General features: G+C 45.6%; 1 protein-coding gene across 5 annotated transcripts in view; it reads left to right on the plus strand.

Annotated features, from left to right (window-relative positions):
• The window catches only part of aak1b (AP2 associated kinase 1b), a 44,225-nt gene extending 19,701 nt beyond the window's left edge, over positions 1 to 24,524 (plus strand). Inside the window, exons 12-21 of one of the 5 annotated variants that reach the window (XM_031577296.2) lie at positions 1,675 to 1,980; positions 2,853 to 3,025; positions 7,221 to 7,468; positions 8,272 to 8,367; positions 9,208 to 9,279; positions 9,783 to 9,887; positions 11,242 to 11,319; positions 12,044 to 12,157; positions 12,923 to 13,030; positions 21,628 to 24,524. In XM_031577296.2, coding sequence (XP_031433156.1) covers positions 1,675 to 1,980; positions 2,853 to 3,025; positions 7,221 to 7,468; positions 8,272 to 8,367; positions 9,208 to 9,279; positions 9,783 to 9,887; positions 11,242 to 11,319; positions 12,044 to 12,157; positions 12,923 to 13,030; positions 21,628 to 22,355 — 2,028 coding nt within the window. In that variant the 3' untranslated portion in view covers positions 22,356 to 24,524. Of the gene's footprint in view, positions 1 to 1,674; positions 1,981 to 2,852; positions 3,026 to 7,220; positions 7,469 to 8,271; positions 8,368 to 9,207; positions 9,280 to 9,782; positions 9,888 to 11,238; positions 11,320 to 12,043; positions 12,158 to 12,922; positions 13,031 to 14,003; positions 17,296 to 21,627 lie in introns of those variants that run through there. The other 4 variants (XM_031577295.2, XM_031577299.2, XM_031577297.2 and 1 more) reach the window with 4 other exon arrangements.
• The last annotated feature ends 1,858 nt before the right edge of the window (positions 24,525 to 26,382 follow it).

Below are 26,382 nucleotides of genomic sequence, written 5' to 3' on the forward strand. Positions count from 1 at the left end.
ACACACACACACACACACACACACACACACACACACACACACACAAATCTCAGCCCTCTTGAGACACAATTATGCTTGACACATTAGTAATTGCACGCACAAACTGTGCATCGCTTTCATCTGTATTATAGTCAACAGTATTTTTGTCCACCGATCAGGAAAAGACATTATGCATGAGCACAGCCTAAGTGCAAAGTTTTGAACCTCAGGCCTTTATCAGGCAAGATGGTTACATTTGTAAGCCACTCAAACAAGCTTGCCAGCATCGTTCAACAAAACATTGAACAAAAGAACAAAAGTTCATACCCTATCAAAATGAATAGTTGTCTCCCTGAGAGCAGGGAATCAAACATCCGTTAGTTATCACGCAAGTTAGCAAAACAAGCATTTGTTAATCTTTAGTAGCCGGCTATGTTGTGAATGCGCCATCCGCACCGCCTGGCTGATTTACAGAACTACAGAGTAGAGTAGTTCCTAGCCTGGGTGGTTAGCGAGAATGACAGGTGTGTTCATCTGTCTGTCACATGACCATACACAGTCGAAATTAATTTGAAGATGAAACCAAAGCTAGTTGCCAATAAAAACATCAACGAAACTCAAAACTTCAAACTCAACGAAAAATGGCAAATTGGTGCATACTGTTACTTCCATAGGGTTAAAGCAGCCTCAGCAGAAAGTTGAAGTTGGGAGTGTGTGTGGAGCGGAAAGGAGTGGTTAGGAGTGTGTGTGGCGGAGAGGTGTGGTTAGGCGTGTGTGTGTGTGTCAGATTGGAGAGGTTAAGAGTGTCTAACACACTAACAGTGGAGGAGGAGAGGTTAGGTGTGTGTAGTGCAGAGGAGAAGTTAGGAGTGTGTGTAGCAGATTGAGAGTAAAGGAGTGTGTGTACAGGAGGCTGGGCTGTGTGTGAGCTCTTCCTCCTGCCAGTTCATTTACCCAGAAGCCCGAACAGCAGGAGTTCACCTGGGTTTTAACTGCTGCTGCTGCCGCTCTGAAGTTTAAATCCTAAAGAAATAACCTCAGCACAGTAACAGCAGCAGAACCCCAGGACATTAATAACAGTATAGGAGCATCAGGACATTAATTACAGTAAAGGAAAAGCAAGCTTGTGCCCTAGTGAATGGGAGGTGGCCAAGACCCTTACCGTTGTACTCCAGATGTAATGTCAGCAGAGCGCCCAAATGAAGATGTCAAATCAGACCGTGAATCACAATGACAGCTTGACATCAGCGGAGTTTGTACGGTTTGCCAGAAATTGACCCAACAATGGGAGAAGGGCCTTGTCACAAATGAAACTGTGTCAGCTGAACTATGAGGCACGATGAGTGGGAGTTTATATAGTCACAGGATGTGGGACTGCAGGATCTGCCTGCTTGTCATTGCTATCTATCCCAGTACTGTTCAAGGACAAATTGTTGTCTTTTTTTTTTTCCGTATGAATGAGCACATTGTGTGTGAATGCTGACACTAACACTGAACTCTGATTTTGGTTTATTGTGTTGGCATGAAGAAAATATGTTGTAGAACTGAGTTTTTTTTTTTCATGTGAATATTTCATTTGTACGTGTGAGTGCTAAGAGCTCCTTTAAGAGTACAAAATATGGGTGAATGAACAGACAGTGTGATTGGCTTGCTGCAGTGGCCCCTCCCACCTTGTGATGTCACCTGTCTCCTCAGTCAGCTGCAGCAGCGCCACAGGCCCCTCCCACTGCTGCTGCAAGTCCCACCCCTCAGAAAGCGGCGGTTCAACCACCATCCAGCCCTGCCCCACCGACAGCCCCGGCTCGCAGCGCTCGGCGTAAACAACAGCAGGCTCCTCCTCCTTCCCAGCCTGCCGCTACTTACCAGCCAATAGCATCAGCTCCAGCCATTGCGGGACAGCAGCAGTCTGCAGTTTCCCAGGCCCCACCCCCTACCCAGCAGACAGCCAATCCTCAAGCAGTGGCACAAGCTCTGGCCAATCAGGAAGATCCTGAGGAGACGGTAACGCCTCAGTGCCAAACTCCACCCCCCATTTCATCCTCCAAACACCTGACCAGACCCCCCCCTTGCCTCAGAGCATCTCACTCTAAATACACTCATTAACTCTGCCAGCATATTTGCTTAATTTTTTATTAGTCTCGTTTTCATTTTTGCTGTTTGTGTTTCTGATTTGAGCATTTGTCACATCAGTTGCCGTCTGCTTATCCTTTGTAGAGCGATGGTGATTTGTAAAAGTGTTAAATATTATTTTCTATCTTTGACAATGGGTTTAGTCTTGCTATGTAGTGACTGTGTGTGTGAGGGGGGAGGTGTGTGTGTGTGTGTGTGTGTGTGTGTGTTTGAATGTGTGTCTGTGTGTGGTTGTAGGTGTGTGGGTGTGTGTGTGGCTGTTATTGCTTTCACCTTTTTTGCCCTTCATTCCAAGGTAATATTTGCACTCCTTTCATTATTTTCACTTCAATATGAATTTACATTTTTCTTTGATTTGAAGTTTCTTCATCTCAAGGGAAGTCACATCCCCAACAGTGCAACATTCACATTCACTCTCCCTCATCTCTCCATCTTACAGACTAGACTAATCCCTTCTCTCATCTCTTTCACTCTCTCTCAGTTCAACCTTCAACCTCACTCTCAGACCAGGTCTCTTTCTCTGACTTTTTTCTTTTTTTTTCTCCCATCCCTCTCTTTCTTTTCTCTATCTTTCTCTATTCTACTGCTCTCTTTTCTTTTCTCTCTGCATCTAACTTTCTATGTGTCTCTCTCTCTCTCTGCATCTCCCTCCATCCATGTATTTCTCTTCTCTCTTTCTCTCCTCAACTAACTTTGGTCTTCTACACCTCTGTCAATCTCTGCTCCTAACTCTCTCTCCCCAGGCTGCACTAGGCCAGTCCCAGACCCCCCCATCGTCTCCGTGCTCTGGCCAGCGGGGGGGCCACAGACGTATCGTTAGCGACGTGACCCACAGTGCCGTGTTCGGCGTGCCGGCCAGCCAGTCCACTCAGCAGCTTCAGGCAGCCGCCGCCGAGGCCAGCCTCAACAAGTCCAAGTAAGAGACAACACACACACACACGTATACACACACACACACACACACACACACAGGATCTCTGACTAGCCTCAACAAGTCCAAGTAAGAGACAACACACACACACACACACGTATACACACACACACACACACACACACACACACACAGGATCTCTGACTAGCCTCAACAAGTCCAAGTAAGAGACAACATACTCTCTGGCACACACACACACTCAAACGCATATGATTGTTTTTACCAGTCTGGACACTCAAGTCCAAGAACAAGGACACTACACAGAAATATATAGGTTGAACATGCACACACACAGACTGATTTACAAGAGAGTACACACACACACACACATACCTACGCCCACACATTCTTACTGGAGCGTGGGTGCAGTGAAGTGTTACAGCTTTTCCTCTCCATGTTATCATCAAACTAGGTGCACCGGAACTGGCAGATAAATCCCCCTTTATGCCCAAACACACACACACACACACACACACACACACACTCACAGACACACACACACACACACACACACACACACACACACACACACACACACACACACAGTGGGCTTATGTGTGACTGCACACAGGTTTTACCGCCTGTCTGTCTTGTGTCTTCGGTGTGAAAACTTTAAGTGTGGCATAATCCATAGGAGGTCAGCAGCCTCCTCAAGGAGATTACTGCTATGGTGGTGAACTCCTCTGCTGCTGAGCTTGGCTTCGCTGGGCTGAAGGCTGAAGTTCTCTGTTTTCTTTATTTATTGATGTACACGCAGCATGTGAAGAAGACTCACAGGGAGTAGAAGACATGGGAATCCAACAGATGCATCCTAATCTATAGCCATGGCAAGGCGAACACTGACAAAATCTAAATCAGGCACAGCAGGAGGGCGAGGCGCTGCTACAGGATGCCTTGGGGTTAGACTCTCACGCAGCACATGAAATGGAAATCCACCAGATGCGTGAGGGAATAGGGGATTTCATGAAGGTGTGCAGAGTACATTTTCAGTCCCTTGTTTGTGTCTAAGAGCTCTGCATCCAGCCATCTGATATGATTGCACAGAGCATCAAAGCTGTCAGGCTGAATCGTTTGAGTAAGTCGGACTTTATTATCTCAAGCAGCCAGGCATGACTGTCAGAGAGCTCATTAGGCAGGTCTGTGGAGAGGGTCTCAATCATATCCCCCCCCCCCCCCACACTTACACACACACCCAAACCCACACCGCTAATAGAAACACAGTTCGTTTCTGAGCAGCTGGAAAAACAAGTTGGCATAAGCAGTGGTCCTGAGACCTGACCTGGCATAATGCACCTGGTGTGTGGGTAATTATAGGAGTGTCGTTCTGTATATTAATCAATTGCGATGTGTAATGAAATGTGTCAAATTGAATTTGACACATTTCAGCTTTGTTTTGACGGGGTTTCTTAGGCCGACACTCTTCTAGACAAAGGACCACGAGGCGAATCAAAGGTTTCTGGAGGTGTATTTCAAGGTGCTCCTGCAGGGAGTCAATTCCACATCGAGTAGAGGCAGGCAAAGACTAAAGAGGCACCACAGTGTTACAGGTTAAATACCAGTCAATCATGGGAGGATACCTTGGGGGTGATAGGTCAACATTGGGGAAGGTTCTACAGGTCAAGGTTGGGAAGGGGAGGTGAGTGGGAGGGGATTTTCTTATGGAGGAACACACACACAGGAGAACATGCTTGCAATGCAATGTAAGTCTATAAATTAATGGTAATATCAATTTCCATCAGTTTCCACTACAGTAAATCGCATAAGCCCAAGACAACATGGCAGGAAAATGAAAAGATTTTCACTGGCTGCATTTTTCAGAAAGAGATCGGTGGTTCAGACATAAATGATGTAATAGGTTTAGCACTGATCAGAAGGATGTGATTTGGGTACTGCATGAGGTTTATTAGTTGTTGCAAAAGTCTCCTGCTCTGGTCAGGCTCAGTTTGTCATGCCTGTTGGCTTAGATGTCTGAATTACAGTTTGGTTACACTATCATTTTTTATCCAAATAATATTTCTTATTTTATTTCCATTATATTATCAGAATCAGAATTGTATTTATTGTTTACACCTACCTGGAATTTGCTCTGGTGTATAGGTGCATACAGTAAACATAAAACATACAAACACAATAAGTACTACACATAAGAAAATTACTACACATAAGAACAAAAAGACACAGTATATAAGATACAAAAATATGAAAAAATGTGTATAAAAAAAGTAAAGTGGAAAGTAAAATGCAAAACAGGAGTGCAATGTGAATGTACAATGTAATGTAATGTGTGTTAATGTAACACAGACTTGAGGCGTGGGGGCGGGATAAGAGTCCAAGTCAGGTGGGGGTCCCGGGCCTTGTCAATAAGGCCAACTGCAGCGGGGAAGAAGCTGGTTTTGTGGCGTGAGGTTTTGGTCCTGATAGACCGCAGCCTCCTGCCTGAGGGAAGTACCTCGAAGAGTTTGTGACCCGGGTGGGAGGGATCGGCCACAATCTTAACTGCCCGCCTCAGGGTCCTAGAGGCGAACAGGTCCTGTAGAGATGGCAGATTGCAGCCAATTACCTTCTCAGCAGTACGGATGATACGCTGCAGTCTGCCTTTGTCATTGGCAGTGGCAGCAGCTGATGTTCAGCTTCCACTTTAGGTCCTGGGAGATGATGGTGCCCAGGAAGCGGAAGGACTCCGCAGTGTCGACTGGGGAGTCTCTCAGGGTGATGGGGGTGGGTGGGGCTGGGTTCCTTCTAAAGTCTACAACCATCTCCACTGTTTTCAGAGCATTTAGCTCCAGGTTGTTCTGACCACACCAGATCAGGGGCCGCTAGCGAAAAGGAGCAACTTCAGGGGGCGCTAGCAAGAAGGGACACGCCAACCTAGAGATGCAAACCTCTTAGTCTGTAAAAGCCACGTAGGGCTACAGTCATGTGAAGTTTCATGTGGATCGATGAATTCTAAGTTTCTGATATCGTCGACCAAAAAATAAAATAAAAAAATGTACCATCACTTAAAATAAACTATTGGAAATTATTTTTTAATATGTTATTCATTCTGTGGTCGTTTATCTCTGTGCAAAGTTTCATAACGATTGAATGACAGGAAGAAATGGTTGCTATGCATTAATTTCAATTTACACATCACAAAAGTCACAGTTGATTTTCTCCAAACTTGATTTTCTGTTAAGATGATGATACCGTAAACATTTTTGCAAATTTGTCTGGATGGCTGCACCAAATTGAACAAATTACCCCTTACTGTATTTTAAAGTTAATTAACTGTAGATTTAGAATATCCAATAAAAATACTTTTAATTCAGTTGAGTCATAGAAGTGATTAATGTGTATTTTAAAGAGCGTGAAGAAAACGGATTGGCTTTCCACTGTCCGCCCTTATTTTTCATTGTTGCCAAGCAACATCTGTAAATAAATGCTTCTCGTTCCTCACATGTTGATGACATTAACAAACCATGGTTTGCAACCAAATAATGTAGTGTGAAAAGAGACCAGCGGTGGCAGTGGGAGGGTGGAATGATTGCGCTCTGGATCAAAAATAGACAAGAACTGTGAAAACAGCCTTAGTCGCGCACCAGTAGTCTTATCCTCCTCTTCTCCAGCTAATGCTGCTGCAGGGAGCAGGGCTGAGGAGTTGACCAGATGTTTTCTCATCTCTCTCAGGTCTTCTCTCCTGCGCAGGTTCCTCTCAGATCAGATGCTCAGAGGAGAGCCAGTCTCGTTACTCCTGAGCTCAGCTGGCTTTTTGAAGTTATATCTGAGAATGTTTGCTATGTTGCTCTTTGTTTCCCTCACTGCCTGTGAAAGCATTGTGCCGTTTTCTTGCTGATTTTATTGATAAAGATGCTCATCCCTCAGTCATTCTTCCACCAATATTGGTCTGCACATATCAGTATACATATTGTGTATTGCCTATATTTGAATAGTGAATATTTCATGACTTTGAAAAGGAATTGGAGGAGTTGGCAAACAGATTCCTCCATGGCCCCAACATCAGGTAGTAGCAGTTTGGCTGAAGAGGTTGTAATATCTGTAGTTTTTTACCATGCCGTATCCTTTTCCTTTAGCTCCCCTGTTGGGGCATTTGCTGTGACTTCTCTCACTTCTTCCTCTAAGTGACTAGCAACTTAATGTAATCTCCAATTTGGTGTTCTTGAATGTCCCCCCCCCCCTGCAGGTCAGCGAGTGCCACTCCGTCCAACTCCCCCCAGTCGTCTCAGCAGAGTGTGTACCAGCCTGCCCAGGCCAGCGGAACCCCCCCAACTACCCCCACACCCGCTGTTGCCCCCGCCTTGGCCCCCCCATCTGTCCCTGGACAGGTCTCCTCAACTGACCAACCCGCCTGGAACCCGTTTGGAGACGACAACTTCTCCAAACTCACCGCTGAGGAGCTGCTCAACAAGGACTTTGGCAAGCTGGCAGATGGTAACCAGCCTCTGCTTCATTCTCCATTACCATACCCCTTCTTCAATGTACACTGAAATAATGAATGGTGATAAATATTGATTGATTTAGATACTTATGGATAGACATTTAAAGATATAGATAATATGTATATATTATTATGTACTGTATATATAAGTATATAAGATACACAGAGATGAGAGAGAGAGAGAGAGAGAGAGAGAGAGAGAGAGAGAGAGAGAGAGAGAGAGAGAGAGAGAGAGAGAGAGAGAGAGAGAGAGAGAGAGAGAGAGAGAGAGAGAGAGAGAGGTTACAAGATAGATCTATGTGTATTTATGTTAGTGTTCTTAGACTCTGTGAGTGAAGTTTTTAGCTTCATGAAAGTCAATTTGATTAAACATTTATGTGTATGTTGATCAATGAACATGCAAATGGAAGAGACAGATCAATATAGATACATATGTGTGTGGATTAATAATATGACAAAAATGTATGTAGGCTGCATTTTAATTTGAATGTCAAGAAAGTGCAGACTTTTAGCTTTTACCAACTTCACCAGTTTGAAGAGTTTCAGCTAAGGTTGTCATATAGACTTGTGGCCCTGTGTTTGCAGAGGCTAGGTTCAAGTTCAAACAAAATATTAGCCTCCAGGAATTCTGTCTCTCTGCAAACATCTCTCAATTGTTTTATTTCTCAATTTTGCACTGTCGCTCCTCCACACCCTCTCCCCGTCCTCTCACTTACTCACTCACGCTCTCTCTCTGTCCGTCTCTTCCACTCTCTTTCCCCTCTCCCCCCCCCCCCCCCCCCCCCTCGTACTGCAGAAAAGCTTGCTGATGCTTCGAGTGACAGCTCCAGTGAGGATCTGATCCCAGGCCTGTCCAATCTCCACACTGCAGAGAGTGGCTCTCAGCCTTCTGGTTGGTTCCCAGCACCGCTACACACACACACGCACGCACGCACGCACGCACTGACGCACCCTGGGGCGCATATAATTTAATGTATAACTTAATTAAACAAAAAATGGGTTGAAATGGATTACTTGAGTGTCTTCCAGGTGATCTATTCTAATCTATTATAATAGAGGAAAAAAACTCCAGTCTCCCCAGTTGTGCTTTAGAAAGTCACTTCAAACAACTTAGGAAATTGATTATTTTCTCATCCACTGTCCTAAAAGTCATGTTATGTTGTAGCCTCTAGCCTCAGGGAGGGCATAAACTCCATCTGCTGATGATGCTGTCCGCAGACATATGAGTGGGTGATCAGCTAATTGGGACTGACAGGGCAGCTAACTCATTTCAGACTTAGAACTATGTTTTGAAGAGAAAGAGAGAGCATTTTTGACAGGTACATCTCATTCCTGTGCTGCTGTTTCACACCTGCTAGTTTTCACAGTCTTCATAACCATGGATGCTCAGCTGTGTGTGTGTGTGTGTGTGTGTGTGTGTGTGTGTGTGTGTGTGTGTGTGTGTGTGTGTGTGTGTGTGTGTGTGTGTGCAGGTCTTCACATGTGTTTATTTTAGCTGTTCATAACAGTTTTTTCTGCTGTGGATGTGGTGTTAAAATCTTTTTACCCTCTGCTCTCCTCTTTCCTGCTTTCCCCTTTCCCGCTTCTCTCTTCTCCTCATCTCCTTCCTCTTTCCTCCTTTCATCTCCTATGATCTTCCCTCCTCTCTCTTCTCTCCCCCCTGCTCCTCTCCTTTCCTCTCCTCTCTGCTTCTCTACCTCCTCTCCTCTCCTCTCTCTCCTCTCTCCCTTAGCGGAGAGACCTGTTGATATCCTGGGTCTGGAGGTCTCTTCTTCTCTCCTGAGCGTCCCTTTCAGCGCCCCAGGTAGGCCACTCTGCACAGGGATATTTCATGCGAGCTCAGAGTGCACTCAGGACCTAATGTATTAATATAGGGCAGTGGAACTTGGCCCACAGCCCCCCCCCCCTCCCCACATGCTACTGTTTATGTACATTTTCATGAGTTTTCTTTTGACATTTAGCTGTAACAGTAGCCAGTGGGTACAGAGCTGTGCAGTGTGCAAATGTCGTCCCCTGACACCTTAAGAGTTGTGTTAGCGACAGATGCTAGCACCCAGTGACTGATTATGGTTCCCTGCCAAAATGTCACTAAAATGTTTTGGTGTGTGCAGGGCCAGTCCCTCTGCGTTTGCTTTCTGTGCATAGACGTATAGGCATGCATTTTCACACTGCCTCTCTGTCTCTTCCTCCCTTCTCTCTCACCTCTTTTCCTCCATATGTCTTCCCTCTACTCCCTGTATCTCCTTATCCTCTCCTCTCTTTGTCTCTTCCTGCTCATGCGCGGTGGCTGGCGTGGCCCTCCTCCAGAGAAGCTTATCGAGGGGTTGAAGTCCCCGGACACATCCCTGCTGCTCCCGGACCTGCTGTCCCTGAACGACCCCTTCGGCAGCTCGATGGAGCCCCCTGCAGATGGTAAACATGCAGAGCGCCGCATGCTGGCTGGGTAGGCTGGCTGGACTGGCTGGGTAGGCTGGGTAGGCTGGCTGGCTGGGCTGGGTAGGCTGGCTGGCTGGACTGGACTGGGCTGGGCTGGGCTGGCTGGGCTGGGTAGGCTGGCTGGCTGGACTGGCTGGGCTGGACTGGACTGGGCTGGGTAGGCTGGGTAGGCTGGGCTGGGTAGGCTGGCTGGCTGGGCTGGGTAGGCTGGCTGGCTGGGCTGGCTGGCTGGGTAGGCTGGCTGGCTGGGCTGGTTAGGCTGGCCGGGGTGGGTAGGCTGGGTAGGCTGACTGGACTGGCTGGGCTGGACTGGCTGGGCTGGGTAGGCTGGGCTGGTTAGGCTGGCTGGCTGGGCTGGCTGGGCTGGTTAGGCTGGCTAGGCTGGCTGGCTGGGTAGGCTGGCTGGCTGGGCTGGTTAGGCTGGCCGGGGTGGGTAGGCTGGGTAGGCTGGCTGGGCTGGGCTGGGCTGGACTGGACTGGCTGGGCTGGGTAGGCTGGGCTGGTTAGGCTGGCCGGGGTGGGTAGGATGGCTAGGGATGTTGTCTGTGTCTGTGCACCTTACTCAGGGTCTTCCACTACCTGTAGGCCACCTTGTGTTTAATGGTAATTTTGACAAGCACAGAGAAGGAGACTCGGTGATGGTGATCAGACAGAGGACGCGGTCTGTGCACAGACAGAGTAGCTTCACAAAGTTGATTCACAAGTTTCTGACTAACTCAGAGTATAGCTTCACAAAGCTGATTTGCCAGTCTCAGAGAAGATTCTTATACCCAGATTGACATCACATAACAAGAACATATCTTCCAAATCAATCATGACCCGACAAGTACATCACTGCCATACCAATTAAAGTGGCAGATATTCAGAACATTTCTCCTTCATTCCTTCTGCGTGTCTCACATTCGTCTCAGGCCCCCGTACTGAGGCAGGAACATGATTTAATTGCACTCAGTGACCACATAATCTTGCCTGTGCGTGGTTGTGTCCATGCTCCACACGTCATTACGAGCCTCCACACGTCACATCCTCTAGCACTTTGTTGTTTCAGTAGGCGTTTTGCCTCTCGAGTGTTTTTCAGTTCGTTTCTCATCCTGTTGCTATGGCTTATCTCTTATCTCTTATTTCACAGTCTATTCAATCTCCCTCTTAACGTCTGTGTGTCTCACTGTCTCTCTCTTCAACACACATCCACACACACACTCACACTCTCTCTCTCTCTCTCACACTCTAACTTTCCCCCTACCACTCTTACCTTACTGAATAATTCCATTATCTTATACTTCTCTCTCTCTCTCTCTTTCTCTCTCTCTCTCGCTCTCTCTCTCAGCAGGTGACCCAGAGGTGTGTGATTCTCTCATCCCAGGTCTGGTGCCTCAGGCCCAGGGGCAGGCTGCTCAGATGGACACAGGTGAGCTGTTCTTCATGTTCAGCTTCCACACATAACAGGGGTGTGTGTGTGTGTGTGTATTTGTCTGTGCATGCTATTTTTTGTTCTCCGTTAATGTGGGTGCTTTTGTGTGCACAAGTCCAGTAATTAGTTTGTGTGTACGTGTCTGTGTGAACTGTTTTATAGACCTACGTCTTTATTTGCAACCCATTACTAAATCGAAATAGATTGTTGCGATGGCCACCGTTCCATTGTTCTTTCCATACCTCTTATTGCCTAGTTGACCTTCCATTAAGCAGTAGCTTAACATGTTAAACTACAGAAGGCTTTAGTCGAGTTGTTAACTTCAAATCAAATACAAATGTATATATATAGCTCAGATAGTGTTGTCTGCAGGTATTAATTTGGCTCCTGCCAGCCAATTTGTGACAATTAACATACAAGAAAAAAATTCTAAAACCTGTTGCTACTTTCTGAAGCTTTGTGCATGTTGATGTTGTCGATGTTAACGGTGAAACCTGGAGTGATTACTTGCCGATGAAGAGTCTGAGTGGGGTTGTGACAGGATATCCCCACTCATAGAATGCCTCTTGTCCAATTAGAATTTAATTAATTGTTCGACCGGATCTAACTGTTGTATAAGAGGCATTAATTAACATTCTGCAGAATGCATCACAACCAGGAATTCCCTCCAGTGAACCGATATTTTACTCTACTTTTCAATTACTCTTATTCCCTCCCCTAGACCTAGATCTGATTGGTGAGAGCTCTCTGCTGTGCGGGGCCCTTCTGGCTGACCCCGCCTCCTGTCTTGACCAGTTTGCCCCTGTCTCTGGAGGGTCTTCTCAACCCTTACCAGGTACACACACACACACACACATACACAGATTTGTACAGACACACACACACACAGATACACACACATAAAGATACGCACACATGCAGATACACAGCTATACAATCACACTAATATGTGTGTTACACACAGTCACGCATACTAAGACACACACACACACACACACACACACACACACACACACAGATCTGTTTAAATGTTCCCAGGCAAGCAGCTTGTTGGCCTGTGCTTGGTAGCTGGAGCAGTGGGTCTGCTATATTTGACTCTTGGGCCTCACAGAGCCGACTCAGCACATTCATTCATCTTCCTGACTCGGCATTTTTGGAGAATCTGGTTTTCAGTTCTGTGGTTTTTGTCTCTCTGCATGCGGATGTGTGTCTGCCTCTCCGCCTGCCTGCCTGACTGTCTGCCCTATTGCTCCCGTCTTCCTGTGTTTTCTCTTCATTTCGTAATCCCCCTCTTCCTCTCTCCCCTCCCCTCCCCGCATGCATTCATGCCATCTCCTCCTTTCTTCTCCTCCATTTTATCATTCCCTCTGCATCCATCTGTCCTCTCTACCTTGTCTTCCCCATCTGCCTTCATCACATCTTTTCCTCTCCTACGACTCTCTGTGAACCATCCCAAATCACTCAATCATGCCGCCCTCCTCCCCAAATCAACCCCCCCCCCCCCCCCCCCAAAAAAAAACACATCATTCATCTACCCTCACATCCCCTCACATCCAAAACCCTCACCCATTCACCCCCCACCACCATGACATCCCTGCAGACTCGTCTTGCCTTCTCTCCGGCCTTGAGCCGCCCCTGAGCGCAGAGAAAGGCACAGAGGACGAGTTTGACCCCATCCCCGTGATGGTCTCCAAAAACTCCTCCCAAGGTAAGATTCTGATATGGGGGGGGGGGTGTAAGAAGAGTGCATTTGGACCCTGCTACCCCGATACGCACTTGCATATCAGCATATGTACACACCAACTTACTCACAAACTTGGAGACATTCTCTCTCTCTCACATACACACACACACACACACACACACACACACACACACACACACACACACACATGCACAGGTTCTTCACTTCACTCTATATCCAGACCTGTGTGAGCCTCTTCCCTGTGCACGTACATACACACACACACACAGGTTCCTGACATCTCTGCAGACCAATGTGAGCGTCTTCACTGTAGAGGTGAATATGATTCGATTGGATCACATAATCTTTGGTCATGCTATGATTATAGTATGAATGTATTGATATTCTGTGATGTATTGGGGGTGCCTTTGAAACATTCATACGTTCTTACAACCAGCCAATGATAAAAAAAAAAAGTGAATCTCGTAATTAAAAGTTTATGTCTTCCTCTGATACTAAGCTGTATCTTTCTGCAGACAGTATTTTTGTCTCCTCTCCCTTCAAAAGCATCAGAGATGGAAACAGCTCAATACTTATGTCTGTCCAGAGTCTTGGGGGATGTTTACAGAAATCAATGAGGTGCAGATAACGAATGAAAAGTCTCTGTGCATCACAGACTAACTTTCAGTTTTGAGATAAAAGATGAAAAACATGGCAAAGATGTGTTGTTGTATCAGCTTCCACTGGATGCAGTGCTTGGTAGAATATGGAAACCCCTGTCCTGGTTCCACCCCAATGCCATCCCACACGCCTAACTTCTATTTTTCTGGGTAGTTGGCCCTTTTCCCAACAGGCATCCCTGTGACCACCTTGTAGAAGAGCCTTCTTGTAGAAGTTCTCTCATATCCTTTCTCTCTTTTCTCTCTTCCTTTTTCTTGACCCCCCCCCCCCCCTTTTTTTTTTTGGCTGCGCCCCCCCTCCCCAACCCCTCCCTCAGACGGTCACTCCCGCAGTAACAGTGGCAGCTCTGAGTCCAGTCTGCCCAGCCTGGCTCGCTCCCTGCTGCTGGTGGACCAGCTCATCGACCTGTAGCTGTAGAGCAGCGCACGCTTCTGCTAGCTCCTCCGCTAGCCTCCAGCGCTGAAGAGGATGTCTGCTTTCTTAGTCGCTCCGCTTCGGCCACCTCCTCCAGTCTGTCCTGCTCTGACCCAGCCCGGCCCCGACCAGTCGCGGGTTCCACCCCAGCTGCCCCTCCTCAACCCCCCCGCCACCCCACCCCATCCTCCTCTTTTCCCCCTCAGTGTGTTTCTCTTGCTCATCTCTGTGTCCATCTGCTTGTCGCTCTGTTGTTGTTTATCTGGACCTCTTCTTCAGTTTCTCTCCCTCATGGCTTCTGCTACCATGTTCTGTGTTCACTGTTTTGGTTTGCTTCTTTGTTATCGTTGGTCAGCCTTCAAAACTCTTGAGTTCCTTGTGAAATGCTTCATGATTTTTCTTTTCTTTTTGTCCTTCTCGTGTCTCATTCTCGTGTCTAACTGCACTTTAATTGTGACGATGTGACTCCTGAAGTGGCTAGTCACCGCCTGCGTTCTTTTTCCCATATCACCTGGGAGTTTGAAGACCTGCACCCTCAGTGTAGGCTCTGTCCAGCAGTGCAGCTCTGTTTGAATGGCATCCTGTAGGTACTTAGGCATTCTCTGGATGATTGCATGGTTCGCTCACTCGTTCACCACCATATGACATGGACCCTTTTGGATTAGCAGGAGAAAATCATTTGCAGAACTGTGGCATAATGGTGGTAATGACTCAGATCAATCTAATGGCATATTTTAATTGATGGGTGTCGCCAGCACTGACCCTGATAGTTTCTAGTCTTTAATACTTAAACCGAGGTACATTTCTTGTACTTATTGGCTGTTATCCACATTTGCCTAAAGTGTGTGAGGCGAGCTTTATTCCATGAGAATAATAATAATCGGTATTCCGTATTGAGAAGAGGTACTCTGTTAAATGAAAAGGATCGGAAGGCCAAGTCTTCTCTAGGACTGTGCAGGCTGGCTGTGGGTGTTTTTGTGTAGATGTTATCTCCCTTCAGAAAAGAAAGGAAGCTTTCAATGTCTCTCCTTTTACTCGTCCTTGAGGTGTCAAAACAAACCTGTCACCTAAAGTACTCAGCTATTCACCTATACATTTGGTCATTTATCAGACGCTTCTATCCAAAGCGACGTACAAGGCCAGAAGCTATGTACGTTCTGGTAGAATTGGACCTGTGGCATTGGCTGAGCATTCACAGGCAAGCTTGAGATGTAACTGCAAAGACACCAATACATTCCCACATTCATCATCTCTTTGATTTTTGTGATTGGTTGTCTAATTGCATGGCTGTCCATTTACGTCTTCATCATCCTCTGTCCATTCTTTGTCCTTCAGCCCCAAGCTGCTTTGGATCCTGCTCCCTGTAAATAGCCTCTGTGATGTGGATCGTTGAGATGCTGTAAATTGATGTATATCTGCAATTCCTGATGCTGGTCCTAAGAAGCAGTTGTATGTTCTCTTGTGTACAGAGCCGCTATTGACATGCCCTTTCTTCCCCGTCCCTCCATAGTATACAAGAGATTATTTAAAAGTATATTTCATATATGTTTAAGATTATATGTGGATGTAAGTGGAGTGGTAGAGACTGAATGTATGAAATGAGTATCAGTAAAAAAATGCTAATATATGTATATCATTCTATAATAGCTGTTCAGAGAAATTCTTTATCTTCTGTGTTCTGTGTGTGAAGATGTTGAGAATGTGAAGTATCTTCCTCTCTCTCTTTCTCTCTTGTTTAACTCTCCAAATGCCATTGCTTTGCTGGCCAAGACCCAAAAAAAAAGACAATCCATGTTTTTGGTCTCCAGTGGCTCCCTGTCTTTCATTGATTTGGGGGCTGGTCAGCCGTGTTGGCCAGAGAAGGTTTTGTGTCAGTGGGTGAGCGCTATGTACAGGCTGTCTGCGTACTCACTGCAGGCTACAGATGCTAGCACACAGATGCTAGCCGAGACTTTCACGAAGCTTTGCCGCTGTCCTGCTCAACCCCTCTGAGTCCAGCACACGCATATCAGAGCATGAGCGTGTGTGCTTTTTCAGAGAAGTTTAAGTCACGATGCATTTGTGTCCAGTGTTATGATGATTACTGTGTGAGTGTGTGTATGTATGTATGTATGTATGTATGTATGTATGTATGTGTGTGCGCATGCATGCGTGCGTGTGCGCAAGTCTGTAAGCTTGTCTGAGCGTGTCTGGATGTTAAGGATATGTACTGTAGTCCAAGTGGTGAGGTTATATCTGTATTACTGGTGGCTGTGGCGGCAGCTGCTCCTCTGAGACTAAAATAACTGAGCTTACTATGGGCACCTCGACAGGCACCTTCCTGGGCACCTCTACCGTCGGAAAGCACAGGCCCTCCTCTCTCTGGCAGAGTGCCCTTCTCATCAGGTCTCCAAACAGATCAGCAATGATCTCAGTGACCCCCATATATGACCTTTGCATCGCAGTGGCCAACACCTACCATTTTCCTTTACCCTTGTTATCTCAATGGTGAAACCTGCGTAGTCGCAATTCATCTGATTGAAAGTGGCTTTCCTGGCTGTAAGGTGAAAGACCACCTTTCATGTTCCTAGCACTATCCTACATAGCACACATGTGTGTCTGTATGTGAATGTCTTCTATATTCAGTTGTGTTTCTCCATCTTAAAGTGTCTGCCACCGTAGAGCCATTCACTACACTTCACTATGTCTGATGTGCATTTCAAATCAGACGACTGTTTTTCTTTGATCCTTTGCACCGCCAGTTTCCTCTTAAAATCTCGTTCAATTCCGCATTCAGTGACTGCTGACACCATCAGTGCTCCGTCACCGAGCGCATGTCCTGCGTGTGACTGTTCACCTGTTGATTTATTTTTGGCCAACCTATGCAATCCCCGTGTCACCACCCTGCCACCCCCCGATCCAAGAGAGCCATTGTCTCCTGCAGAGGTCCTGCCTTTTGCCCGATTCAGTTAACCGTGTATTGTGAAAAATCAAAGACCCTTTTCTGGTGTGCTCAGTTGTTTTATTTTGATAGAAAGATAGAGAAGTTTATTTATGACCATGGCCACCCAATGATGCAAACCTACCAATGGTCTCTGTAGCAAGTCCCCAAAAATGTTGTTAGAACAGTGATCATTCGATGTGCACCCTCTATTTTTGTGAAGAAAAAGGAGAGCCAAGAAATGGGGTTGTTAAATAAAATAAGTGTCATTGTGTGGAGATATCCATTGGCTTTTTTTCGTAAGTTTGACATCTGGATGCTGGATGTGGATCTGGATGATGCGCACACACACACACACACACACACACTCGGTTGTGAGGCTAATATGTAGAATTAGTATATCATTATGACACACAGGCATTCTTTCAACTGCATCTCAGACATAATGGATATGTGGTTTCTACCAGAGTGGAGATAAAAGGTACATTACGCCTAGAGAAGTGCTCTGGCCTTTGTCACCTACATGCCCTTCAAATCAAATCAAATCAAACTTTATTTGTACGGCGCATTTCATACAAGGAAGTAACACAATGCGCCTCACAGTAGGAAAGAAAAGGGGGGGGGGGGGGGGGTACACTTGTATAAAACACACAGATTTTCAAGAGATAAATGAATGGGGGGGGGGGGGGGTTACAAACACTTGTAAAGAGACACAGATAAGTAAATAAATAAATAAATGTTACATTAATGTTAAATAAATACATTTTACAAGTTACAAAACACTTATAAAAAGACACAGATTTTGCCAGAGATAAATGAACAGGAAATTACGTACTAACCGCACTGGCACCATAAAGGACTGCTCAGCACAGTTATCGTCAAACTAAGAGACAGCTGCTGGGGGGGGGGGGGTACAAATACTTGAAAAGAGACAGAAATAAGTAAATAAATAAATGTTCCATAAATGTTAAATACATTTTACAGTGAGTGATAAGCGAGATCAAAGAGGTATGTCTTAAGTGCATGTTTAAAGGTTTCAACCGTTTCGGCCATTCTTAGGTATTCTGGCAGAGTGTTCCAAAGGTTGGGGGCATAGAAACTAAAAGCTGCTTCCCCATGTCTCTTTGTCCTGGCTTTTGGAACTGTTAGAAGTTCAGTGCCGGAGGACCTCAGGGATCTACTGGGTGTGTACCTTGAGAGCATGTCTGTTATATATTCAGGTGCATGACTATGGAGTGATTTATAGACTAGTAGGAGAACCTTGAAATCTATTCTAAAACTAACAGGTAGCCAGTGCAGTGATTTTAATACTGGTGTGATGTGCGCTCTCCGTCTTGTTTTAGTGAGGACTCGCGCTGCTGCATTCTGTATTGTTTGTAGTTGACTAATGGCTTTTTTTGGTAGACCAGACAAAAGCGAGTTACAGTAGTCTAGCCTGCTCGTGATAAACGCGTGCATCAGTCTTTCGGTGTCAGCCTGAGCGAGAAACGGTTGCACCTTAGCAATGTTTCTTAAGTGATAAAAAGATGTTTTAATTATATTTTTGATATGGGTTTCAAAATTGAGATCTGAGTCAAGTATGACGCCTAGGTTTCTGGCTTGGTGCTTGGTGTTAAGTGCTAGTGTTTTTAAGTGTGCAGTTAGTTTCTCTCTCTCGTTTTTTTCACCAATGACTAATACCTCTGTTTTATCTTGGTTTAGCTGGAGAAAGTTTTGTGACATCCATACATTTATATCAGAAATGCAATTTACCAAACAATCAATAGAGCTGTAGTTGTTGGGTGTTACAGAAATATAGAGCTGGGTGTCATCTGCATAGCTATGATAGTCGATGTTGTGCCTCCTAATTACACTACCAAGGGGTAGCATGTATAGACTGAAAAGTAAGGGCCCTAAAATGGATCCTTGAGGGACCCCACAGGTCATACAAATGTTTTTTGAGCTGTGGTCTCCGAGGGCGACAAAGTATTCCCGGCCAGTTAGATAGGTCCTAAACCAGTTTAGGACCGGACCAGTGAGGCCAACCCAATTTTCAAGTCTATCAATAAGGATATTGTGATCAACAGTATCAAAGGCTGCGCTCAGATCCAGAAGGGCCAAGACAGATAGTTTTTTGGAGTCAGCATTAATCCTGAGATCATTTACAACCTTGACTAATGCCGTTTCTGTGCTATGATTGGAGCGAAAACCAGATTGGAAGGTGTCAAATGCACAGTTAGCATCTAGGAAATTATTTAACTGTTTAAAGACAATTTTTTCCAGGATTTTGCTTAGAAAGGGAAGGTTAGAGATGGGTCTAAAATTGTTTAGAACTGAAGAGTCTAAATTGCTTTTCTTCAGGAGGGGTCTCACCAGGGCAGTTTTAAGTTCTGATGGGAAAATACCTGTAAGCAGGGAACAGTTTATAATGGCTAGAATGTCCTTAGACACAGAGTCAAAGATGGTCTTAAAAAATTTGGTGGGAAGGGGATCAAGAGGGCATGTAGACGGCTTCAGTTGTGACACTATTTTGCTCAGCATTTCTATATCAGCCAGTGCAAAAAAGCTCATACTGTTACAGCATGGTGGAAGGGGATCAGAAAACAAGACATTTGGAATTTCTTGAGCAATATTTTTCCTAATGTTCGTTATCTTATCTCTGAAGAATGCTGCAAATTCCTCACATTTGGAGGTGGAAAAGAGACTATCATCTACTTTAGGTGCAGGATTTATAAGGCTGTCTATTGTTGAAAAGAGGACCCTGGAATTGTTAGAATTTGTAGATATCAAATTAGAGAAATGATCCTTCCTAGCATTTCTTATTGCTTTATTAAAGACTGAAAGTTTATCCTTATAAACTTTATCCTTATAATCTCCTACTCTGCTGCGGCCTTGACGTGCAAGCAACGGGAACTGGCCAGTATCCATGACAACCAGCAGCCACCTACCCAGTGTGGTAGTAGGTTTGACTTGCCTCATCTGCACTCCAGGTGATTCTATTTGAAAAGGCGGCATGCATTCTACTCATGTAATGTAGAGTAATTAAACCAATAACACTGTTTCGTAGGCATGAGATTTTTCGTTTTTAGTGCACATTTGAGGCTTTTGCCATTTGAATTTGATGAAATACGTACACTACTGTTCAAATGTTGGGAGTCACTGAGAAATGTCCTTGTTTTAAAAAGAACATGCCACAGTTTTGCCAATGCCAATAACACAAAAGTGATCAGAAATGTAGTGTATACATTACTAATGTTGTAAATGATTGTTACAACTGGAAAAAAATTAGCCTGAGTGGATTATCTACCTAGGCGTAAAAGGCCCATTTTCTTCAAACCATCATGCCTTCTCTGGGCTACTTGGGTAGCTGGAGCGTCAGCACTTGTGGATTTGATGGTGGCCTAAAATGGTCAGAAAGAAAGGACTTGCTTCAGAAACTTCACTTCACAGATTGTTGTTCTCAAACATTTCACACAGTTTGTTCCATGCAAGAAATTGCAATGATACTGAATATATCTTACAAAGGTTGTGTACCATATTTTTCACAGAACAGTGCATACTGCTTTAACCAGGATAGAAAGAGAAGAGGCCAACTGCACAAGAGAATACAAACATAAGAACCTCTAGTTTGAGAAGCAGGTGCCTCACAGGTCCTCAGTTGGCAGTTGTTATAAAATAATATCCCCAGAACACCAGTGTAATCTTCAGCAGTGAAGTGGCTCTCAAATGACAGCAAACATCATAATGATTTATGACGCAGTCCAGCTACTGTAGGCTGTAATGGCTTGCCTCTGTCCCCACACCCTTGATGGGTTGAATTGAGCTCATTCTCTGCTGGAGACGCTGATGCCAAACACTGCGTACTGCGCTGTCTGCCTCAAGGTAAGACCTGAACTCTCAGCGGTTCTGTCACCGTCATCTGCCTCATCCTTCAAGTGGAATCCTGTTTCTTCACGCATTGATTCATATAGCTATTAGCTCCCGTATTCCCACCAGCAATCACCGGCCACTTCATCACCCCATATAATCCTTCAATTGTCTCTACAGGCCCCCTTGCCAACACTCAATCATCTCACATTCAGGCCGCTCAGTCTCACCTTTCACCACTCACTTTCCTTTGTGTTTCCTGGTCTTCATCTCTCGTCTCTCACGCCGTCATGCCATCTGGGCTCTGTTTTTTTTTAAATTATTATTATTGTTTTTCCTTTGAGGCTCTGGGTGTGTAAAGCGCCTTTAGGCAATTTTATATATGAATAAAATTTAATTGAATTCATTGTAACTGACAATAAAATTGCTGCACAGCCTTCACCTGATCCATTCAAAGCCTGTTGTACAGGCAGTGAAAACACGAATGAATGCAACCTGACCACTTGATATGCACTTATATTTTTTCCGTATGGTTGCTAAGCATTTTATTGTCAGCCCTAGCATGATAAAGAACAGTTTTGTTGTAATGGATGTTTCTTTTCACAGACTGTGTCGTACATGAGGTTAATATTTATAATTTTTTTTCATATATGTTTTAGTGAGTCACTTTTGACAATAGTCCATGTTCTCTCATACTCCATCTTCCTGCGAGCCGGTGAGAAGGTATCAGACTGACGTTTTTCTCTCCATTCCTCCGCAGATCCCCAGCAGAATGTGAACGGCTACGGTGTGTATGTGGAACCGCAGGGAGCGCCACTGTTAGACCCTCTGGCGGAGGACGGTAGGGGGACACAAGGAGCCCCCGAGGAGACTGAGGTGGCCCCCCCTGGCCCGCCGCTGCTGCTACTGCTCCAGGCAGGGGAAGGCGGCGTGCCGCCCCAGCAGCTCACAGCCTCTACACAGGCTCCCCCACTGCAGATGCAGGACGCCTCGTTGCCATTTGATGACGTGTTTATGGGCGCGCCCTTCCAGGCGGGCGGCGGTGACGTGTTCAGCAGCGCCCCGTTCCTCCAGCCCCACCTCAAATCCCCCCATGCTCCCCAGTCAGACATCTTCCTGCAGGCACCGTTCAGCAAGAGGACCCCCTCCGCCTGTGAGGTGCCCCCCTCCCTCCAGCCCTCCCAGCCCGTACAGCTACCCCCACAGACCCGCAGACAACCCCCTGCGGGCCCTGAGCTGCCCCCCCATCAGCCCCAGCCCCTGAGCGTGGGGGTGGGGGCGCCCGGGCGTCTTCTGCGCTGCTCGGAGGTGCCCCTGCCCCAGCAGCCTGTGGCGGCCCACCGCGTGATCTCTTCTGTGGGCCAGCAAGCTGCTGTGGGCTCGGTGCCAGTCGGGCCCCTCCACTCCTGGACTGTGGGCGTGCGTACCGTCATGGACCCGTTCATGGCTGCACCTTTCCATTCTAGGGGCACGCAAGGGAAGCCTTAACAGCCCAGCCCAGCCCAGCCCAGCCCTCTACCCCACAAACATACATACACTCACACGTATACGCACGCACACACACACACACACACACACACACACACACACAGACAGAGAACTTTTACAACCTACCGTTAGCTACCGTTACATAATCTCCGTTCCTCGACAGTTGACTCTGGAGTTGGGCGGCATCAGTTGAAGTCCAGGGTCTGCTTGTGTCTGGAAGGAAGCTTACCTGTGGCCGTGATGTGTTATGGGAAGGGTGGGGGGGGCTGTTGGAAATGTACATATGCACCTCTGTACAGGTGCAAATCTTTTGCTGTTGTCCACCCTCACGGTGGACGGTCTTTAAGGAATACTCACATTTGCGCCTCAGACAGGCTTTCATCCCTGAGCCTTGGACTGAGCTGCAGTGCTGGGCACATTTAGGCCAAAGGAAGTCTTTTTGTACATGCCTGGAGCTGCAAGGCACAGTTCACAGTACGTCTGTTTCACACCGGTTCCACCACCGCAGCGTTACCCCTTGAAAAGGGAATCCTAGGAGATCACGGATCAATGGATGACACTTTGCTGCTCTCGCACATGCTGGGCAAGCTCCTGGTGAGAACACACACACACACACACATCAGTTCTCTCGTCGGTCATCTGTGTGTGAAATGGTGGGATCTCGACCTCACTGGGTTTCATCTCCCTAAAGAGCCCAAGTCCTCTGAACTGTTTTTTTTAATTATTATTTTTATACATACTGTATATATATCAGACTACCTCGAGTGTCTGACGAGATGTCAGATGTTAGCTCTCAGCACTTTATCTCCTGCCCACATCTCCGTCTTCGTCTCAGAAGCCCCTCTGCATGGACAGTCCCTCAGTATTTGTGTACGTTAAACTCTTATTCATCATGCTGTATTACTCAATGACATTTATGACCATGCATATAGCGGTATAATTGTTGTCTATTACTCGCGCCTTGTATCCTCTGCAGTATTAAAGTGGCACATGTGTGTAAATGTGTCTGGGGAAGGAATGGGTCACTTTAGCAACCCTGTTGTGATGTTAAGTATGTTAACCTCTTGTGTAACTGTAGTCTAGCGTTTCTCGTGAGATTGTCAGGAAGTGATCTGCTCTGATTTGAGACCAGTTCAGACTGGGATGAATAGGGCCAGAATCACCTGCTGTTGAGAACATGTACTGTATGTTAAAACACACACACACACACACACACACACACTCTCACTCGCTCTCTCTCTCACACGCACACACTCTCACTCTTTCTCTCTCACACACACACACACAGTCTCACTCTCTCCCTCTCTCTCTCACACACACACTCCACATTTGCAAGTAAAGACACACACAGCCAGACCCATTCACAGCCACATTCACATGCAAATGCAAACGCACACTTGCACGCACACACACGCACACACACAGACCCACACTCACATGCGTGCACACAAACACACACACACAGAAAGAGCCCATGAAGGAGACACGAATGCCTGAGTGAGCAGCATTCTTCCCCATGTGGTACCACACGGCTCCTTCTGCGTGTTGAGCTGAGGAGTCTGGAGGAGTGTGTGCAATCATTCCTGCACACAACTGAGACGTGTGTGTGTGTGTGTGTGTGTGTGTGTGTGTGTGTGTGTGTGTGTGTGTGTGTGTGTGTGTGTGTGTGAGAATCATGCCACCCGCCAGGTTTTTGCACAAGCTGAAAAAGGTCCCGTCCGTCACAAGCGAGTTGAAGAGTCTGTCAGGCGTCCTGCCGCTGCTGAGAAGTGCCCATGGGGCTGCGTAGTTTCAGCGGGAATCATGTGACCATGACACGTGAGATTGGACCCGATAACTGTGGCTTTAACGGACACAGAGAAGCTTTTTCTCTTCTAGCAGCACGGGGAGCATTCCCTGAGATGCGACCTGTGTTCATCTGATTCATCCGCAGGGTTAGGTTGCATTTGCCGTTTTTTTTAAGGAAGGTGAATCAGTGTGTCCTGACAATGTGAAGCCATTCGAGTCCCTGTGTTTGCCGTCTCGTGGATGGGACGACTGCTCGGGGCGGTTTTACAGAAGGAATTGTGCCTCTCAGAAGAGCCCCATGGGGTAGTTGCCTCTGACATTCTACCCATGTTTATGGTTGTATTCAGCGCTTTATTAAAAAAAAAGATTTTTTTTTGGTAATACCTGTGTGTGTCCATTCACTGCTGTTAAGTACATAGTCCTTTATGTTCACTCACTGTTTAATCGGCGTGTGTTTGTAAATATGAGTCTCTGTGTTACTTAGTGTGTGTGTGGAAATCACGCCTGTCGGTGATTGCAAGTGTGTGTACGAGTTGTGCCTGGACTGATGGCATGTCAGGTATTCTGCATTCATAACTGCAGTCACAGACCTCCAGCACCAACAGAAGCATCTTGAAGGTGTCTGTGTTCCCGATTGCAGGTGATGCTGTAGGGGTGAAAATCATTGTGTGTTAACTGCAGTACTCTTGGTTTCTAACATACTTTGTGCATTTTCTTCATCTGTCTCCATTTGGGCAATGGAATACATTTTGATGGTACACGGTCATGTAAAGGACAGATAAACATACCTTACGTTCCAGGTATGTAGCCGTCGAGGCTTTGTACTATGTAGTTCTGGGATTTGGGGATGAACCTCCGTGAACATGTAGGAAAAGCCTTCACAGCGAATCGCCACAACACAATATCGCCGGAAAACACCAATTAGTTTCTTAATCAGTACCAGCTGGGCTATTGGTGGCATTTGCAAGGTTTTGGAAAGCCTTAAAGGTAGTTTAGTTTAGTTTTAGACCAAAACTTCATCATGCTGATTTAACATAAATGAATGCATTGTTTAACAATAACCATGAGCATGAACTGATGCAGTTAATGACTCCTTTTACAGTTTTTGTAATCATTTTCACACTTCTGAAATCTGATACCTTCTCACCGGCTGGCAGGAAGTTGGAGTATGAGAGAACATGGAGTATTGTCAAAAGTGACTCACTAAACATATTTGAAGAAAAGAAAACATTAACCTAAAGTACGTCACACTATGTGTTGCTGTATCCTCTATTTTTGCACAGTGTAGCGTTTTATTGCATTAGAAAAGAAAAACGTATGACATACACATTTTAATATAAAATAAAATACAGTAAATATGAAATTCAGCTATATGCCTCCATGCTACATTTTCTGTGGTATACTATAGTACAAAAAAAGCGTGCAGTCTTCACATTTACAGTACTGTCAAATTCTCCCTTGCCTTGAATCTTTAGAAAAAATCTTTAGCACATTTTATCCACCCCTAAAATTCCCTGTATTCCACAAATATTTCAAGGTGAGCTGTTGTCATGACACCAAGAACAAACTTTTTTGATCTGTTGGTTTGCCTGTCACAATACTGTATGTACCACAGTGTGGCAAATTTACCATGTGGTTAGTGTTGTTGAACAACAAGTAGCAGACCTTGGTTCAGTTCCTGGGCAATGCAAGATGCTATTGTAAGTTTGTTTGTTGTAGTTGCATTTTATGGTCCCTTTGTCTCATTGATAGCCCATGACTTATACTGTACAGCAGTAATAGTGGGAAAATCAGCGGCAACTACATCTTTATTTTTCCTTCTTGTATGCACATTGTACTGCCCCACTTTTGTATAGTATAGTATGTAACAAGGCTGCAAACAAAAACAAAAAAGCAGGAAACTGAACACATTTTCAGTAAAAATTATAAAATAATCTGTTTTATTTCAAGTGTATAATTTCATTTGTCAAAATACAATCTACATTATCTAAATTTTGTCCGGTTTTGAACTGAAAGTTATGAAGAGTATCTAAATGTCTGTAGTTGAACAGAGTTTTGCTGGTGGTGAACATTGACTAAGACAGGTATCCATGAATTTCGAAAGAAGTGGTCATTGAATGCATTTTGTATCTTAGCAATGCAAAATTATCGACAATTTAGTTTGTATAGTTTACTGATATGATGATTGTGTTTAGGGTTTTGAAAAAGTGCACATGGTATTGAAACAAGTGTGAAAATG

The sequence above is a fragment of the Clupea harengus genome, chromosome 12 (assembly GCF_900700415.2).
Source record: "Clupea harengus chromosome 12, Ch_v2.0.2, whole genome shotgun sequence".
Classification (NCBI taxonomy): domain Eukaryota; kingdom Metazoa; phylum Chordata; class Actinopteri; order Clupeiformes; family Clupeidae; genus Clupea; species Clupea harengus.